This window comes from Manacus candei, unplaced genomic scaffold, assembly GCF_025592945.1.
Source record: "Manacus candei isolate 608988 ecotype Guabito, Panama unplaced genomic scaffold, ASM2559294v1 h1tg000514l, whole genome shotgun sequence".
In the NCBI taxonomy this organism is placed as follows: Eukaryota; Metazoa; Chordata; class Aves; order Passeriformes; family Pipridae; genus Manacus; species Manacus candei.
In genome coordinates this window covers 1-17,711 of record NW_026138562.1, presented here as the reverse complement: position 1 = coordinate 17,711, position 17,711 = coordinate 1, and the positions used below count along the sequence as shown (strand labels likewise).

The 17,711-nt window shown below is 62.7% G+C and overlaps 1 protein-coding gene across 1 annotated transcript; it reads left to right on the top strand.

Annotated features, from left to right (window-relative positions):
* The first annotated feature begins 659 nt into the window (after nt 1-659).
* On the top strand, nt 660-16,094 carry CARM1 (coactivator associated arginine methyltransferase 1). The gene is given in 17 exon segments (XM_051776405.1): nt 660-811; nt 3,897-4,022; nt 4,104-4,210; nt 4,314-4,418; nt 7,257-7,367; nt 8,865-9,042; nt 10,087-10,177; nt 11,123-11,204; nt 11,308-11,393; nt 12,607-12,696; nt 12,786-12,923; nt 13,760-13,849; nt 13,948-14,060; nt 14,800-14,877; nt 14,994-15,062; nt 15,943-16,010; nt 16,012-16,094. Coding segments are annotated over 17 exon segments (1,746 nt in total). The 5' UTR covers nt 660-666; the 3' UTR covers nt 16,081-16,094.
* Nucleotides 16,095-17,711: the final 1,617 nt, after the last annotated feature.

Genomic DNA, 17,711 nt, shown 5'->3' with positions numbered 1-17,711 from the left:
CCCCAGTGTCCCCAGTTCTCCCAGTGTCCCCAGTTCTCCCAGTGTCCCCAGTGTTCTCAGTGTTCGCAGTGTCCCCAGTGTTCCCAGTGTTCCCAGTGTCCCCAGTGTCCCCAGTGTTCCCAGTGTCCCCAGTTCTCCCAGTGTTCCCTGTGTCCTGTTCCCAGTGTCCCCAGTTCCCCCAGTGTCCCCAGTGTTCCCAGTTCTCCCAGTGCTCCCAGTGTCCCCAGTGTCCCCATTGTTCCCAGTGTCCCCAGTGTCCCCAGTGTCCCCATTGTTCCCAGTGTCCCCAGTGTCCCCAGTGCTCCCAGTGTTCCCAGTATCCCGTTCCCGGTGGCCCCGCGCGCCCGCCAGGGGGCGCTGCCGAGCAGTCCCCGCCCACTTTGTGGGCGTGTCCCCGCGCCGGGCGTGCTTTATCGCGGGGCAGAGGGGGCGTGTCCCCGCTCGGGATGGGCGTGTCCAGGGCCGATGTGGGCGCGTCCCGCAGCCCCGAGGGGGGCGTGTCTTTGGGGGCAGGGGGGCGTGTCCCCAGCCGGAGGGGGGGGGCGTGTCCCGCGGCGGGAGCGCGTCCTTTTTCCCAGAGTGGGGCGTGTCCCCGCGGGGTCGGTGGGCGGGGCGCGGCGCGGGGGGGGCGTGTCCCCGCGTGGGCGGGGCGCGGCGCGGTCCAAGATGGCCGCGGTGTCGGTGTTCCCCGGCGTGCGGCTCCTCACGGTCGGGGACGCGAACGGGGAGATCCAGCGGCACCAGGAGCAGCAGCCGCTGCGCCTCGAGGTCCGAACCGGCCCCGACAGCGCCGCCATCGCGCTCTACGGCCGTGAGTGCGCCCGGGAACGGGGGGGCCCGCGGCGGAGGGGGAGGGGGCTCTGTGGGGATGGGGGGGGGGGAAGGGGGATGTGGAAGGGCCCTGAGGGGGGCTCTGGGGATGGGGGAGGTGGGGAAGGGTCCTGAGGGGGTTTGGGGAATTGGGGAGGGTCCTGAGGGGGTTTGGGGGATGGGGGAGGGCTTTGAGGGGGCTTGGGGACTGGGGAAGGGTCCTGAGGGGCTTTAGGGGGTGTGGGAGGGCCCTGAGGGGGTTTGGGCGATGGGGGAGATGGGGGAGGGCCCTGAGGGGGTTTGGGGGATAGGGGAGATGGGGGAGGGCCCTGAGGGGGTTTGGGGGATAGGGGAGATGGGGAAGGGTCCTGAGGGGGTTTAGGGGGTGGGGGAGGACCCTGAGGGGGTTTGGGGGATGAGGGAGATGGGGAAGGGCCCTGAGGGGGTTTATGGGGTCGGGGAGGACCCTGAGGGGGTTTTGGGGATAGGGGAGATGGGGAAGGGCCCTGAGGGGGTTTAGGGGGTGGGAGAGGGTCCTGAGGGGGTTTAGGGGATGGGAGAGATGGGGAAGGGTTCTGAGGGGGCTCTGGGGAGTGAGGGGGCCTGGGAAAGGGTCTTGAGGGGATTTGGGGGTGAGGATGGGTCCTGAGGGGGTTTGGGGGATAGGGGAGATGGGGAAGGGTCCTGAGGGGCTTTAGGGTATGGAGTGGGTGGGGAAGGGCCCTGAGGGGTCTGTGGGGATGGGGGAGAGTCCGAATGGGGCCGGAGGGGTCAGAGGAGATGGGGGGGCTGGGACTGGGAGGGGGGCGATGGGCTGGGGGCACTTGGGGGGCTCTGGAGGGTTTGGGGGTGCATGGGGGGCGTGTGGGGTGCTGGGCCTGGAGGGCTGAATGGGGGGGGACGACATCGGGGGTTTTGGGGATTCAGGGCCAGTGGGGCCAGGAGAGAGGAGGGGGCTGGGCTGAGATGGAGTGGGGGGACCCGGGGGCTCTGGGGGGCCGCTGGAGCCCAGTGGGGTCCTGGCCCTGGTTGGGGGGATGAGAAGAGGGTCGAGGGGGGGATTTTGGGGTGTCTTTAGCGTTTTGGGGGTCCAGGGGAGGCTCTGGGGGGCCGGTGGAGCCCAGTGGGGTCTTGGGCCCGTGGGGAGTGTTGGGGGGGATCAGAAAGGGGTCACGGGGGGACTTTGGGGTGTCTGTGGCGTTTGGGGGGTCCCAGCACCGTCGTGTTCCCCTCAGGGCAGCCCGGGGGGGGGTCGGGCCAGGCCCCGTCCCCCGACACTCGCCAGAGGCTGCGGAAAGTTGGTTCCCCCTCCCTCCCTCCTTCCCTCCTTCCCTCCCTCCTTCCCTCCCTCCCGCTTTTACCCGAAACGGCCCCAATTCCGTGACCTCCCCGGCACCCCGGGGGTCGCGGGGGGGGGCGGGGGTCGCGGTGGTACCCCCTGAATTCCTGGGGGGCGCGGCGGCTCCGAGCGCTCTTTGTCTCCGCGCGAGAATCCTGCTTTTTTTTTTCCCTTGGTTTTTTTTTTTTCTTTTCCCGGCGTGTTTTCTCCCCCTCCTCTTTTCCCCCCCCCCCCCGAACCCGGCGCCTTCCTCGCCGCTTTGTGCTCTCGCCGGGATCCTCCGCGTCCAGCCGGGATTCCCGACGGATTCCCGACGGATTCCCGACGGATTCCCGACGGATTCCCGTGGCCGGGAGGGTGGGGGGCGGGACACGACGCCCCCCCGACCCCCTTCCCCGCGCTCCGTGGGAATGAATGAATGAATGAATTAATTAACCGGCGGGGATAATTAGCGGGTCTGGCACCGGCGGGGACAGCGGCTCGTCCCGGATCCCGCGGCTCGTCCCGTTCTTCCAGCGGCAGCTCCGGGAATGCTCCGGAGCCTCCGGAAGCGGTTCCAGAGGAGCCTTTGTGTGCCGGCCCGGGGGGCTCCGGGGGGAGCTCCGGGGGGAGCTCCGGGGGGCTCCGACATCTGCCGGGAACATCCTGCCGGCGTCCCCCTTTCCCTTCCATCGGCCACAAAGAGCCGGAATTCCCGGCGGCATTCCCGGCGCTCGGGGCAGGTGCCCCGGGGGGGGAACCGGAGCCCCCTCCTCGCCCCCCAGCCAACTTCCCGCGCCGCGTGGCCGCTCCGGAGGGGAAAGGGGGGGAAGGAAAGAGGGTCCCGGGCAGCCGCATCCCGGGGGGAAAACCGGTTTGGGGTTTTTTTTGTTGGGTTTTGTTGTTGGTTTTTTTTTTTTGGGAAGCGGCTCGGTTGGTTTTTCCGGCGTGAGAGCGGCTGGAGCTGCTCGTTCCCGGCTCGCCGAGGAGGGGCCGGTGGCAACCCCGCGGGGATTCCTGGCTCCTGGGATTGCTTCCCAGCTCCCGGGGGGGATTCCTGGCTCCCGGGACACTTCCCAGCTCCCGGGGGGGATTCCTGGCTCCCGGGATTGGTTCCCAACTCCCGAGGGGATTCCTGGCTCCCGGGATTGTTTCCCAGCTCCCGGGGGGGATTCCTGGCTCCCGGGATGCTTCCCAGCTCCCGGGATGACCCCTGGGATGGCTCTCCCAGCTCCCGGGAAGATTCCTGGCTCCCGGGATGGTTCCCAGCTCCCGAGGGGATTCCCAGCTCCCAGGATGACCCCTGGGATGGCTCTCCCAGCTCCCAGGGGGAATCCTGACTCCCGGGATGGCTCCCAGCTCCCAGGATGACCCCCGGGATGGCTCCCAGCTCCCGGGGTGGACTCCTGACTCCCGGGATGACTCCCGGGGTGATTCCCAACCTCAGTCCATCCACAGAGCGGGTGGTCCCTGTTCCCGATGGGAATTCCAGATGCTACCCGCCCCCCCCCCCCTTCTCCCAGTGCTTTAGGGGTTCTCCCAGTAGTAATTGGAGGTTAATTAGGTTAATTGTGGTTTCTCCTGCTCTGTTGAAGGGGGGGGTGTGTGGCAGGGACCAGACCTGGGAAGGGGGGGCAGCGCAGCTTGGCCTGGTGCTCACCCCCCTTTTCTCTCTGTCCCCCCCTCTCCCCCCGTGTTTCCCCTGGGTGCCCCCGTGCCCCCCTCCCCATTTCCCACCCCCTTTCCCCCCCCTTTTCCCCCCCCCCAGATGAGGACGTCTGCGTGTTCAAGTGCTCCGTGTCCCGCGAGACCGAGTGCAGCCGCGTGGGCAAACAGTCCTTCATCGTCACCCTGGGCTGCAACAGCGTCCTGCTGCAGTTCAGCACCCCCAACGGTGCGGGACCCCCCTCCCCGGGACCCCCCCCCGACCCCGGGGACCCCCCCCCCTAAATATCCTCCACCCCCCCCCCCCCAGACTTCTGCTCCTTCTACAACATCCTGAAGAACTGCCGCGGCCACAACACGGAGCGCTCCGTCTTCAGCGAGCGCACCGAGGAGTCCTCGGCCGTCCAGTACTTCCAGGTGGGCACCACCCCCGCTGCCAGGGGGGGCGTCCCCGGGCCGGGGGGGACCCCCTGGTGACCCCCCCCCCCCCCCCCCCCCGTGCCCCCTGTGCCCCCCGCAGTTCTACGGGTACCTGTCCCAGCAGCAGAACATGATGCAGGACTACGTGCGCACGGGCACCTACCAGAGGGCCATCCTGCAGAACCACAGCGACTTCAAGGACAAGGTCTGGCTCCTTTTTGGGGGGGGTCTGGGTCGTTTTGGGGGGGTCTGGATCCTTTTGGGGGGGTCTGGATCCTTTTGGGGGGGTCTGACTCGTTTCGGGGGGGTCTGGATCCTTTTGGGGAGGTTTTGGCTCCTTTTGGGGAGTTCTGGCTTCTTTTTGGGGGGCTCTGGCTCGTTTTGGGGGGGTCTGGCTCATTTTGAGGGGTCTGAATCGTTTGGGGGGTCTGGCTCGTTTGGGGGGTCTGGCTCATTTTGAGGAGATCTGGCTCCTTTTGGGTGAATCTGGCTCCTTTTGGGTGAATCTGGCTCCTTTTGGGTGAATCTGGCTCCTTTTGGGTGAATCTGGCTCCTTTTGGGGGATCTGGCTCCTTTTTGGGGGTCTGGCTCCTTTTTGGGGAGGTCTGGCTCGTTTTAGAGGGACCTGACTCCTTTTGAGGGGATTTGGCTCTTTTTGGCAGGATTTGGCTCCTTTTGGAGGGTTTGGCTGCTTTGGGGTGAATCTGTCTCATTTTGGGGGGGATCTGACTCCTTTTGGGGGAGGTCTGGCTCATTTTAGAAGGGATCTGACTTCTTTTGAGGGGATCTGGTTCTTTTTGAGGGGATCTGACTCCTTTTGCCAGGATCTGATTCATTTTGGAGGGTTTGGCTGCTTTTGGGTGAATTTGGCTCTTTTTGGTGGGATCTGGCTCCTTTTGGGTGGATCTGGCTGATTTTGGCAGAATCTGGCTCCTTTTTTAGGTTGTCTGGCTCCTTTTTTGGGGGCATCTGGCTCTTTGGGGTGAAAACTGCCCCGCTTTTTGGTCTGACTCAGTTTTTGGGGGGACTCTGGCTCGTTTTTGGGGAATCTGGATGATTTGGGGGAAGCCTGGCTCGGTCTGGGGAGGGGATTTGACTTCCTGGCTGTTTTGGGGAGGAATCTGGCTGGATCTTGGCAGGATTTTGGCTGGATTTTGGGCAGGATCCAGCTGGGTTTTTGAGGGAATCTGGCTGGGTTTTTGGGCAGGATCCAGCTGGGTTTTTGAGGGAATTTGTGAGGAAATCTGGCTGGGTTTGGGGCAGGATCTGGCAGGGGTTTTGAGGGAATCTTTGAGGTAATCTGGCTGGGTTTTGGGCAGGATCTGGCAGGGTTTTTGAGGGAATGTGACTGGATTTTGGGCAGGATCCGGCTGGGTTTTTGAGGGAATTTTTGAGGGAATCTGACTGGGTTTTTGAGAGAATTTGTGAGGAAATCTGGATGGATTTTGGGCAAGATCCAGCTGGGTTTTTGAGGGAATCTTTGAGGGAATCTGGCTGGGTTTTGGACAGGATCTGGCTGGGTTTTTGAGGGAATTTGTGAGGAAATCTGGCTGGATTTTGGGCAAGATCCAGCTGGGTTTTTGAGGGAATGTGGCTGGGTTTTTGAGGGAACCTTTGAGGGAATCTGGCTGGGTTTTTGGGCAGGATCTGGCTGGGTTTTTGAGGGAATCTTTGAGGGAATCTGGCTGGATTTTGGGTAGGGTCCAGCCTGGTTTTTTAGGGGAAGTCTGGCTCATGTCTCGGGGACTCTGCTCCCGGGGAAGCTCGGCTCGCTTTTGGGGCAAACCTGCCCTGTTTTGGGGCAAAAGCGCCTGGTTTTGGGGTCTGGCTCCGGGAACGGGGTTGTTTTTGGTGTCCCCCTGGGACACACCTGGCAGGGGGTGGGCTGTGGCCCCGCTGATCCTGTAATCAGGGTGGTAAATACGGGATGTGTGGGATTGGGTGTGTGGGATGGGGGGATCAGAGGGGATTTGGGAGCCGCCGTTCAATCCCGGTGAGCCGGCGGAGCCACAATGAGATGGGGGGCCTGGGTGGGGTGGAGGGACCCTGGGGGTCTTGGAGGGGATGGAGGGACCCTGGGGGTCTTGGAGGGGGTGGAGGACCCTGAGGATTCCAGGTGGGATGGAGGGACCCTGGAGTCAGAAGTCTTGGGTGGGACAGAGGGACCCTGGGGGTCTCTGGTGGGATGGAGGGACCCTGGGGGTCCTGGGTGGGATAGAGGGACCCTGGGGTTGGGGGATCCTGGGTGGGATGGAGGGACCCTGGGGTCAGAAGTCTTGGGTGGGACAGAGGGACCCTGGGGGTCTCTGGTGGGATGGAAGGACCCTGGGGGTCTTGGGTGGGGATGGAGGGACCCTGGGGTTGGGGGTCTCTGGTGGGATGGAGGGACCCTGGGGGTCCTGGATGAGATGGAGGGATCCTGGGGGTCCTGGATGAGATGGAGGGATCCTGGGGGTCCTGGATGGGATGGAGGAACCCTGGGGGTCCTGGGTGAGATGGAGGAACCCTGGGGATTCCAGGTGGGATGGAGGGACCCTGGGGTCAGGAGTCCCAGGTGGGGTGGAGGGACCTTGAGATTGGGGGTCCCAGGTGGGAAGAACTCCAGGGTTGGGAGTCCCAGGCTCTGGAGTCCCATTTGGGATAAATCCCAGGGTCAGGAATCCTGGGCTCTGGAGTCCCAAATGGGATGAATCCCTGAGTTGGGAATTCCTGGGTCAGGAATCCCAGCTGGGATGAACCCCTGGCTCTGGAATGCCAGCTGGGATAAATTCTGGGGTCAGGAATCCTGGTTGGGATGAACCCCTGGCTCTGGAATCCCATCTGGGATGAACCCCAGGATCAGGAATCCCATCTGGGATGAACCCCGGGGTCAGGAATCCTGGCTTGGGTGAACCCCTGGCTCTGGAATCCCGGGTGGGATAAATTCTGGGGTCAGGAATCCTGGCTTGGATGAACCCCTGGCTCTGCAATCCCGGGGGGGACGAATCCCAGGCTGCATCCCAGAGCTCTGGGGGGTTCCCATTCCCACTGCTGCCCTCCCCAGATCGTACTGGACGTGGGCTGTGGCTCGGGAATCCTCTCCTTCTTCGCGGCGCAGGCGGGCGCCCGCAAGATCTACGCCGTGGAGGCGAGCACCATGGCCCAGCACGCCGAGGTGGGGGCCCCTCCACATTCTACAGCCCCTATTCCACGTCCCACAGCCCCATTTCCACAGCCCCAGCCCCTATTCCACATCCCACAGACCCCTTTCCACATCCCCAGCCCCTATTCCACATCCCCAGCCCCTATTCCACATCCCCAGCCCCTATTCCACATCCCCAGGCCCTGTTCCATGTTCCCAGCCCCATTTCCACATCCCACAGCCCCATTTCCACATCCCACAGCCCCATTTCCACATCCCACAGCCCCCCTTCCACATCCCACAGCCCCCCTTCCACATCCCACAGCCCCCCTTCCACATCCCACAGCCCCATTTCCACATCCCACAGCCCCCCTTCCACATCCCACAGACCCCTTTCCACATCCCCAGCCCCTATTCCACATTCCCAGCCCCTCTCCCACATTCCCAGCCCCATTTCCACATCCCACAGCCCCATTTCCACATCCCACAGCTCCTATTCCACATCCCACAGCCCCCCCCTTCCACGTTCCCAGCCCCTATTCCACGTCCCACATCCCCCAGTTTTCCTTTTTCTTTTTCCTTTTCTTTTTCCTTTTCTTTTTCCTTTTCTTTTTCCTTTTCTTTTTCCTTTTCTTTTTCCTTTTCTTTTTCCTTTTCTTTTTCCTTTTCTTTTTCCTTTTCTTTTTCCTTTTCTTTTTCCTTTTCTTTTTCCTTTTCTTTTTCCTTTTCTTTTTCCTTTTCTTTTTCCTTTTCTTTTTCCTTTTCTTTTTCCTTTTCTTTTTCCTTTTCTTTTTCCTTTTCTTTTTCCTTTTCTTTTTCCTTTTCTTTTTCCTTTTCTTTTTCCTTTTCTTTTTCCTTTTCTTTTTCCTTTTCTTTTTCCTTTTCTTTTTCCTTTTCTTTTTCCTTTTCTTTTTCCTTTTCTTTTTCCTTTTCTTTTTCCTTTTCTTTTTCCTTTTCTTCTCCCTTTTCTTCTCCCTTTTCCCTTTTCTTCTCCCTTTTCCCTTTTCTTCTCCCTTTTCCCTTTTCTTCTCCCTTTTCCCTTTGCCCTCGACCCCTCCCACCCCACATCCAAAGACCCCTCAACCCAAAACCCCCCAGGAGCAATTTCAGGCTCCACCTCAGGATCTGAGGGGTCCTGACCCTCCTCCTTTTCACCCCTTCGACCCCTTCCAAGACCCCTCAACCCCAAACCCTCCAGAAGCAATTTTAGGCTCCACCTCAGGATCTGGGGGTCCTGATCCATCCCTTTCAACCCCAAACCCCCCAGGAGCCATTTCAGGCTCCACCTCAGGATCTGAGGGGTCCTGATCCATCCCTTTCACCCCCTCAACCCCTCCCACCCCACATCCAGAGACCCCTCAACCCCAAACCCCCCAGGAGCGATTTCAGGCTCCACCTCAGGATCTGAGGGGTCCTGACCCTCCTCCTTTTCCCCCCCTCAACCCCAAACCCCCCGGGAGCCATTTCAGGCTCCACCTCAGGATCTGAGGGGTCCTGACCCCCCTTTTTCCCCCCTTTTTGCCCCCCCAGGTGCTGGTGAAGAGCAACAACCTGACGGAGCGGATCGTGGTGGTGCCGGGCAAGGTGGAGGAGGTGTCCCTGCCCGAGCAGGTGGACATCATCATCTCGGAGCCCATGGGCTACATGCTCTTCAACGAGCGCATGCTCGAGAGCTACCTGCACGCCAAGAAGTACCTGAAGCCCAGCGGTGGGTCCCGGGCACTGGGACTGGGAATTTTGGGGAGGGGGAGAGGGGAAAAGGGGGATTCCGGCGCTCACGGGGACTCCCGGTGCGACCCCGAGATTCTGAGGGGTTGGGGGGCTGGTGGGATGAATTCCAGGGTTGGGGATCCAAGTGGGATGAACCCTGGGGTCAAGGATCCAGGGGGGGATGAATCCTGGGGTCAGGAATCCTGGGGGGGATGAACCCTGGGGTCGGGAATCCCGGGGTCTGGAGTCCTAGATGGGATGAATCCCAAGGTCTCGAGTCTCGGGGTTGGGAATCCCAGGTGGGATGAACCCTGGGGTCAGGAATCCTGGGTGGGATGAATTCCAAGGTCTGGAATCCCTGGGTGGGATGAACCCCAGGGTCGAGAATCCTGGGTTTGGGAATCCCAGGTGTGATGAACACTGGGGTTGGGAATCCTAGATGGGATGAACCCCGGGGTCAGGAATCCTGAGTGGGATGAACCCCAGGGTTGGGAATCCTGACTGGGATGAACCCCAGGGTTGGGAATCCTGACTGGGATGAACCCCAGGGTTGGGAATCCTGACTGGGATGAACCCCAGGGTTGGGAATCCTGACTGGGATGAACCCCAGGGTTGGGGATCCAGGGTGGGATGAACCTCGGGGTTGGGAATCCTGACCGGGATGAACCCCAGGGTTGGGAATCCTGACTGGGATGAACCCCAGGGTTGGGGATCCAGGGTGGGATGAACCTCGGGGTTGGGAATCCTGGGGTTGGGAATCCAGGGTGGGATGAACCCCAGGCTCGGGAATCCCGGGTGGGATGAACTCCAAGGTCTGGAGTCCCGGGTAGGATGAACCCCGGGGTCAGGAATCCTGAGTGGGATGAATTCCAGGCTTGGGAATCCCGGGTGGGATGAACCCCAGGGTCAGGAGTCCCAGGTGGGATGAACCCCAAGCTCTGGAATCCTGAGTGGGATGAACCTTGGAAGGGGGGGGTCACAGGGAGGGTGATTCCATCCCCCTGTCCCCGCTCCAATCCCAGTTTTTCCCCCCCAAATGCAGGGAACATGTTCCCCACGATCGGGGACGTTCACCTGGCGCCGTTCACGGACGAGCAGCTCTACATGGAGCAGTTCACCAAGGCCAACTTCTGGTGGGGGCACCGGGGGGGCCCTGACCCCAAACTCTGCCCCGGGGGGTGGGACAGTGCCAGCCCCTTCCCCTGCTCCAGTGGGAATGGGATTCTAGTCCCTGCCCCACTGGGAATGTGATCCCAGTCCCTGCCCCACTGGGAATGGGATTCCAGTCCCTGCCCCACTGGGAATGGGATTCCAGTCCCTGCCCCACTGGGAATGGGATCCCAGCCCCTTCCCCTGCCCCACTGGGAATGTGATCCTGACCCCATCCTGTGCCCTGGGGGAGAAAATCCTGACCCCATCCCTGCCCTGGGACTGAGTGGGACAATCCAGACCCCCCATCCCTGCCCTGGGATCATCCAGACCCCCCATCCCAACCCTGGGACGATCCAGACCCCCCATCCCAACCCTGGGATGATCCAGACCCCCCATCCCTGCCCTGGGATGATCCAGACCCCCCATCCCCGCCCTCATCCCCCTCCCACAGGGGACACAATCCCATGCCCATCCCCTGCCCCAGGGTGACACACACCCTCCTGGAGCCCCCAGACCCCTCCTCACCCCCTCCCCTGCCCTGGGGGGGGTCCCATTTCACCCCCCCAGCCCCCCCCCCCCCCGTGGCCCCCTGTGCCCCCCATCCCTCCTCCTGACCCCATAAGGGACATGATCCCCTGCCCGTCCCCTACCCCAGGGTCACACACACTCTCCTGGAGCCCCCAGACCCCCCCTCACCCCCTCCCCTGCCCTGGGGGGGTCCCATTTCACCCCCCAGCCCCTCCAGCCCCCCATCCCACCCCCTGATCCCCAATCCTGACCCCGTGGGGGACACGATCCCGTGCCCATCCCCTGCCCCAGGGTGACACACACTCTCCTGGAGCCCCCAGACCCCCCCTCACCCCCTCCCCTGCCCTGGGGGGGTCCCATTTCGCCCCCCCAGCCCCCCCTGATCCCCCCCCCCTCAGGTACCAGCCCTCCTTCCACGGCGTGGACCTGTCAGCGCTGCGCGGGGCCGCCGTGGACGAGTACTTCAGGCAGCCCGTGGTGGTGAGTGACCCCCCCGGGGAGGGGGCAAGGAGCTTTTTGGGGGGGCCAGGAGGGTCCCAGAGAGAGAGAGCTGACCCCCCTGTGTGCCCCCCCCAAATCCCAGGACACCTTTGACATCCGGATCCTCATGGCCAAATCCGTCAAGTACACCGTGAACTTCTTGGAAGCCAAGGAGGGCGACTTGCACAGGTGGGGGGCACCTTGGGGGGGTTTTGGGGGGGCTTCGGGGTGAACATCCCCCGGGCTGAGCCCCCCCTCGGGGTCCCTCGGGCACCAAACTCTGCCCCAAGGGGGTGGGAGAGTGCCAGCCCCTTCCCTGCCCCCTGGGGAATGGGATTCCAGGCCCTTCCACTGGGAATGGGATTCCAGTCCCTGCCCCTCTGGGAATGGGATTCCAGGCCCTGCCCCACTGGGAATGGGATTCCAGTCCCTGCCCCTCTGGGAATGGGATTCCAGGCCCTGCCCCACTGGGAATGTGATTCCAGTCCCTTCCCCTGCCCTGCTGGGAATGGGATTCCAGTCTCTATCCCCTTGGGAATGGGATTCCAGGCCCTGCCCCACTGGGAATGGGATTCCAGCCCCTTCCCTGCCCTACTGGGAATGTGATCCTGACCCCATCCTGTGCCCTGGGGGAGAAAATCCTGACCCCATCCCTGCCCTGGGACTGGGTGGGATAATCCAGACCCCCCATCCCTGCCCTGGGATGATCCAGACCCCCCATCCCACCCCTGGGACAATCCAGACCCCCCATCCCTACCCTGGGATGATCCAGACCCCCCATCCCTGCCCTGGGATGATCCAGACCCCCCATCCCTGCCCTGGGATGATCCAGACCCCCCATCCCTACCCTGGGATCATCCAGACCCCCCATCCCTGCCCTGGGATGATCCAGACCCCCCATCCCTGCCCTGGGATGATCCAGACCCCCCATCCCTACCCTGGGATGATCCAGACCCCCCATCCCACTCCCCAATCCCCACTCCCAACCCCGTTGGGGGGAATGTCCAGCCCCTTCCCCTGCCCCACTGGGAATGTGATTCCAGCCCCTTTCTCTGCCCCTTTGGGAATGTGATTCCAGTCCTTTCCCTGTCCCTTTAGGAATGGGATTCCAGTCCTTTCCCTGCTTCTCTGGGGATGTGACTCCAGTCCCTTCCCCTGCCCTTTGGGAATGTGATTCCAGCCCCTTCCCCTGCCCCACTGGGAATGTGATTCCAGCCCCTTCCCCTGCCCCTTTAGGAATGGGATTCCAGTCCTTTCCCTGCTAGGAATGTGACTCCAGCCCCTTCCCCTGCCCCTTTGGGAATGTGTTTCCAGCCCCTTCCCCTGCCCCTTTGGGAATGTGATTCCAGTCCCTCCTCCCCACCCTTGGGGGGGGTCTCACCTTTCCCTTTCCCCCCCCCAGGATAGAAATCCCCTTCAAGTTCCACATGCTGCACTCGGGGCTCGTGCACGGCCTGGCCTTCTGGTTCGACGTGGCCTTCATCGGCTCCATGTAGGGACCGGGGGGGGGTTACACGGGGGGGTCTGAGGGGGGACAGGGTCGTCCCTGACCCCCCCCCGCGCCCCCGTGCCCCCCCCCAGAATGACAGTGTGGCTCTCGACGGCCCCCACGGAGCCGCTGACCCACTGGTACCAAGTGCGGTGCCTCTTCCAGTCCCCGCTCTTCGCCAAGGCCGGGGACACCCTCTCAGGGACCTGCCTGCTCATCGCCAACAAGAGGTCAGGGGGGGCCACGGGGGGGTCCACACAGCTCCTGGGGGGGTCCTCATGTCGCTGGGGGGGTCCTCACATCGCTGGGGGGGTCCTCATATCGCTGGGGGGGTCCCCAAACCACGGGAGGGTCCCTACTGTTCGCCAAGGCTGGGGACACCCTCTCAGGGACCTGCCTGCTCATCGCCAACAAGAGGTCAGGGGGGGGTCCACACAGCTCCTGGGGGGGTCCTCATATCGCTGGGGGGGGTCCTCATATCGCTGGGGGGGTCCTCACATCGCTGGGGGGGTCCCCAAACCACCGGGGTTCACCAGGGTCAGGGACACCCTCTCAGGGACCTGCCTGCTCATCGCCAACAAGAGGTTGGGGGAAGCACTGGGGGGGGTCCCCAAACCACTGGGGGGGGGGGTCTCCACGCCACGGGGGGGTCCCCAAAAACCACGGGGGGGGTCCCCACCCTGCAGCCAAAGCCCTGCTGGAGCTGCCAGCCCAGTTTGGGCCCCGCTCTGGACCCGCCGCAGTCCCCGAGCACCCGGAATAGCTCAGAGGAGGAGGAGGAGGAGGAAGGAGGGGGGGTCAGTGGGTCAGGGAGGGGGGGCCCTGCCCCAGTTTAGGCTGAAGGGGGGGGCCCTGCCCTAGTTTTGGGTGTATTTATAGCTGGGGAGGGGTCGGGGAGGGGGGAACACACCACCCCGACCCAGATACCGCTGCCGTTCCAGGGGGTCCCACCCGGGGCAGTTTTAAGTTTTGGGGGGTCTCTCCGAGCTCCAGAGCCCCCCCCAGGTGTGTGTTTTGGGGCTGGGGGGGGCTCAATGTGTGTGTTTGTGTCCCCCCACCCTCTCAGACAGAGCTACGACATCAGCATCGTGGCCCAGGTGGACCAGACGGGCTCCAAATCCTCCAACCTCCTCGACCTGAAAAACCCCTTCTTCAGGTAGGGCCTGGGGGGGCTGCGGGACCGGGGGGGGGCTCCCCCACCACCCCCCGAGGCCTCACTGTGTCCCCCCCCCCCTCCCAAAAACCCCCCCCCAGGTACACGGGGACGACCCCCTCGCCCCCCCCCGGCTCCCACTACACGTCGCCCTCGGAGAACATGTGGAACACGGGCAGCACCTACAACATGAGCACGGGCATGGCCGTGGCAGGTGGGCACGGGGGGGGGGCACGGCCCCCTCGGGGGGGGGGAAAATCCCCTTTTGGGGGGGCCAGACCCCGTTTTGGGGGGAAAGGCCTCGTTTTTGGGGGGGTCCGGTCCCATTTTGGAGGGGATCAGACCCTATTTTGGGGGATTGGGTCCCATTTTAGAGGGGTCAGACCCCATTTCGGGGTGGTCAGGTCCCATTTTGGGGGGTCAGATCCCATTTTGGGGGGGTAAAATCCCATTTTTGGAGTGATCAGACCCCTTTTTGTGGGGTAAGGCCCTGTTCTGGGGGGGGATCAGGTCCCATTTTGGAGGGGTCAGACCCCATTTTTGGGGGTGTCACACCTCATTTTGGGAGGGTCAGACCCCGTTTTTGGGAGGGTCAGACCCCGTTTTGGGGGTGCCAGACCCCATTTGGGGGGGGCCAGATCCCGTTTTTGGGGCTGTCAGGCCCCATTTGTGGGGTCACACCCTGTTTCACACCTGAGGGTGTCAGGCCCTGTTTTGGGGGTGTCCCGCCCCATTTTGGGGGGGCCAGACCCCATTTTTGGGGGTGTCAGGCCTCGTTTGTGAGGTCAGACCCCGTTTTGGGGGTGTCAGGCCCTGTTTTGGGGGTGTCATGCCCCATTTTTGGGGTCAGACCCCGTTTTTTGGGGGTGCCAGACCCCGTTTTGGGGGTGCCAGACCCCGTTTTGGGGGTGTCCCGCCCCATTTTTGGGAGCTCTGACCCCCCCCCCCCGCAGGGATGCCGGCGGCCTACGACCTGAGCAGCGTCATCGCCGGCGGCTCCAACGTCGGCCACAACAACCTGATCCCCTTAGGTGAGCTCTGGGGGGGCGGGGGGGGGTCACAGGGGGCCTTTGGGGGGGTCACAGCGAGCCCCCCACCCTCGCTGCACCCCCCCAGCCCTCATTGCCCCCCCCCCCCGTTCCCGCAGCCAACACCGGCATCGTCAACCACACCCACTCCAGGATGGGCTCCATCATGAGCACGGGCATCGTCCAAGGTACCCCCTCACCCCCCCTGACCCCCCCTCTGAGCTCTCCTGACCCCCCTGAGCTCCCCTGACCTTCCTGACCCCCCCTGAGTTCCCCTGACCCCCCCCCCCGAGCTCTCCTGACCCCCCTGAGCTCCCCTGATCTCCCCCTCCCACCCTGACCCTCCTTGACCCCCCCTGAGCTCCCCTGACCCCCCCTGAGCTCCCCTGACCGCCCCCGAGCTCCCCTGACCCCCCTCGAGCTCCCTTGACCCTCCCCGAGCTCTCCTGATCCCCCTAAGCTCTCCTGACCCCCCGTGACCCCCCCTGAGCTCTCCTGACCCCCCCTGAGCTCCCCTGACCCCCCTCGAGCTCCCTTGACCCTCCCCGAGCTCTCCTGACCCCCCTAAGCTCTCCTGACCCCCCGTGACCCCCCCTGAGCTCTCCTGACCCCCCCTGAACTCCCCTGACCCCCCCGAGCTCTCCTGACCCCCCCGACCCCCCGTAACCCCCCCTGAGCTCCCCTGACCCCCCCTCCCACCCTGACCTCCCCTGACCTCCCTGACCCCCCCTGAACTCCCCTGACCCCCTTGAGCTCTCCTGACCTCCCCCGAGCTCCTCTGACCCCCCGTGACCCCCCCTGAGCTCCCTGACCCCCTGTGATCCCCCCTGAGCTCCCCTGACCCCCCTGAACTCCCCTGACCCCCCCCGAGCTCCCCTGACCCCCCTCGAGCTCCCTTGACCCTCCCCAAACTCCCCTGACCCCCTCCAACTCCCCTGACCCCCCTCTCCCACCCTGACCCCCCCCCCCCCGAGCTCCTTTGACCTCCCCCTCCCACCCTGACCCCCTTGACCCCCCTGACCCCCCCTGACCTTATAACCCCCCCCTAACCCCCCCGTGCCCCCCCAGGCTCGTCGAGCGGGCAGAGCGGCGCCGGGTCCAGCACCCACTACCCCCTCAACAGCCAGTTCACCATGGGGGGGGCCCCCCATCTCCATGGCCTCCCCCATGTCCATCACCACCAACACCATGCACTACGGCAGCTAAGGGGGGGCTCCCGGGGGGGGGGGCGGCCCCGGGGACCCCCCCAGGGGGGGGGGGGCAGCCTTGGGGACCCCCAAAACCCAGCTAAGGGGGGGCACCCAGGGCAGCACCCAGGGGACCCCCCCAGAGCCCAGATAAGGGGGGGCACCCGGGGGGGGCGGCCCCGGGGACCCCCCCAGAGCTCAGCTAAGGGGGGGCGGCCCTGGGGACCCCCCAAAACCCAGCTAAGGGGGGGCTCCCCGGGGGGGCGGCCCTGGGGACCCCCGCAGAGCTCAGCTAAGGGGGGGTGGCCCTGGGGACCCCCCCAAAACCCAGCTAAGGGGGGGCACCCGGGGGGGGCGGCCCGGGGACCCCCCCAGAGCCCACATAAGGGGAGGTACCTGGGGGGGCAGCCCTGGGGACCCCCCCAGACCCCACCTAAGGGGCGGCGGCCCTGGGGACCCCCCCAGAGCTCAGATAAGGGGGGGCACCCGGGGGACCCCCCCAGACCCCACCTAAGGGGGGGCAGCCCAGGGACCCCCCCCCCCCGGAGCCCCCCACACACCAAAACCAAAACTTGGGGACCCCCCCCACACCCCAAAGGGCCTGGGGGGGGGTTTGGGGGGGGGGACACACACAGACCCTGAGGGGACCCCCCCATGGCCCCCCCGACTCTGGTGCCGGCCCCCCCCACCTCGGAGGGTTTTGTAGGGATTTTTTGGTTTATTTTGGTTTTTTGGGGTCTTTTTGTGATTTATTTTGGGGTTTTTTTGGGTTTATTTTGAGGGTTTTTTTGGGCATTTATTTTGGGGTTTTTTTTAGTTTATTTTGGGGATTTTTCTTTTTTTTTGTTTTTTTTTTATTTTTTTTTTTTAGTTTATTTTGAGGGTTTTTGGGGGTGTTTTTTTCTTTTATTTTGGTTTTTTGTGATTTATTTTGGGTTTTTTTTCTTCATTTTATTTTGGGTTTTTTGTTTGTTTTTTTTTTCTTTATTTCGGGGGGGATTTTTGGTGATTTATTTTGGGATTTTTTTAGTTTATTTGGTGGTTTTTTTTTCAGTTTTTTCGTGATTTTTTTTTTTAGTTTTTTCGTGATTTTTTTTTTAGTTTTTTCATGAATTTTTTTTTAGTTTTTTCGTGATTTTTTTTTTTTTAGTTTAGCTTCGGTTTTTGGGGGGTTTTTTTGTTGTTTTTTTTTTTGTTGTTTTTGGGTTTTTTTGGTTGTTTTTTATTTGTTTTGGGGTTTTTTTTTGTTTTATTTTGGTTCTCTTTTCTTTTATTTTACTTTCATTTGTCCGTTTGGGGGGGTTGTTTTTTGGTTTTTTTTCATCTATTTTTCCTGGTTTATTTTTTTTATTTTTTTTTCTGGGGGGTGTCCTTCCTTTTCTTTGTTTTTTTTTACCTTCCTGGCACCAAACCTTCGGATATTCCCGACGTGGGGGGGGGGCAAAAATCGGGAATTCCCCCCGGGAACCCCAAAATCTCCGGGTCCCGCCCCAGCCCGGGGGGTTCCCGGCGCTCTCCGTGCCCCCCCCTCCCGTTTTCCCCCCCCGGGGGGGGGCAGGGGGAGCCCCCCCGGAGTTGGGGGCCGGGTGGGGACCCCCCCAGAGTTGGGGGGCCGGGTGGGGGCCCCCCCCCCCCCCCCGTAGGAATAGC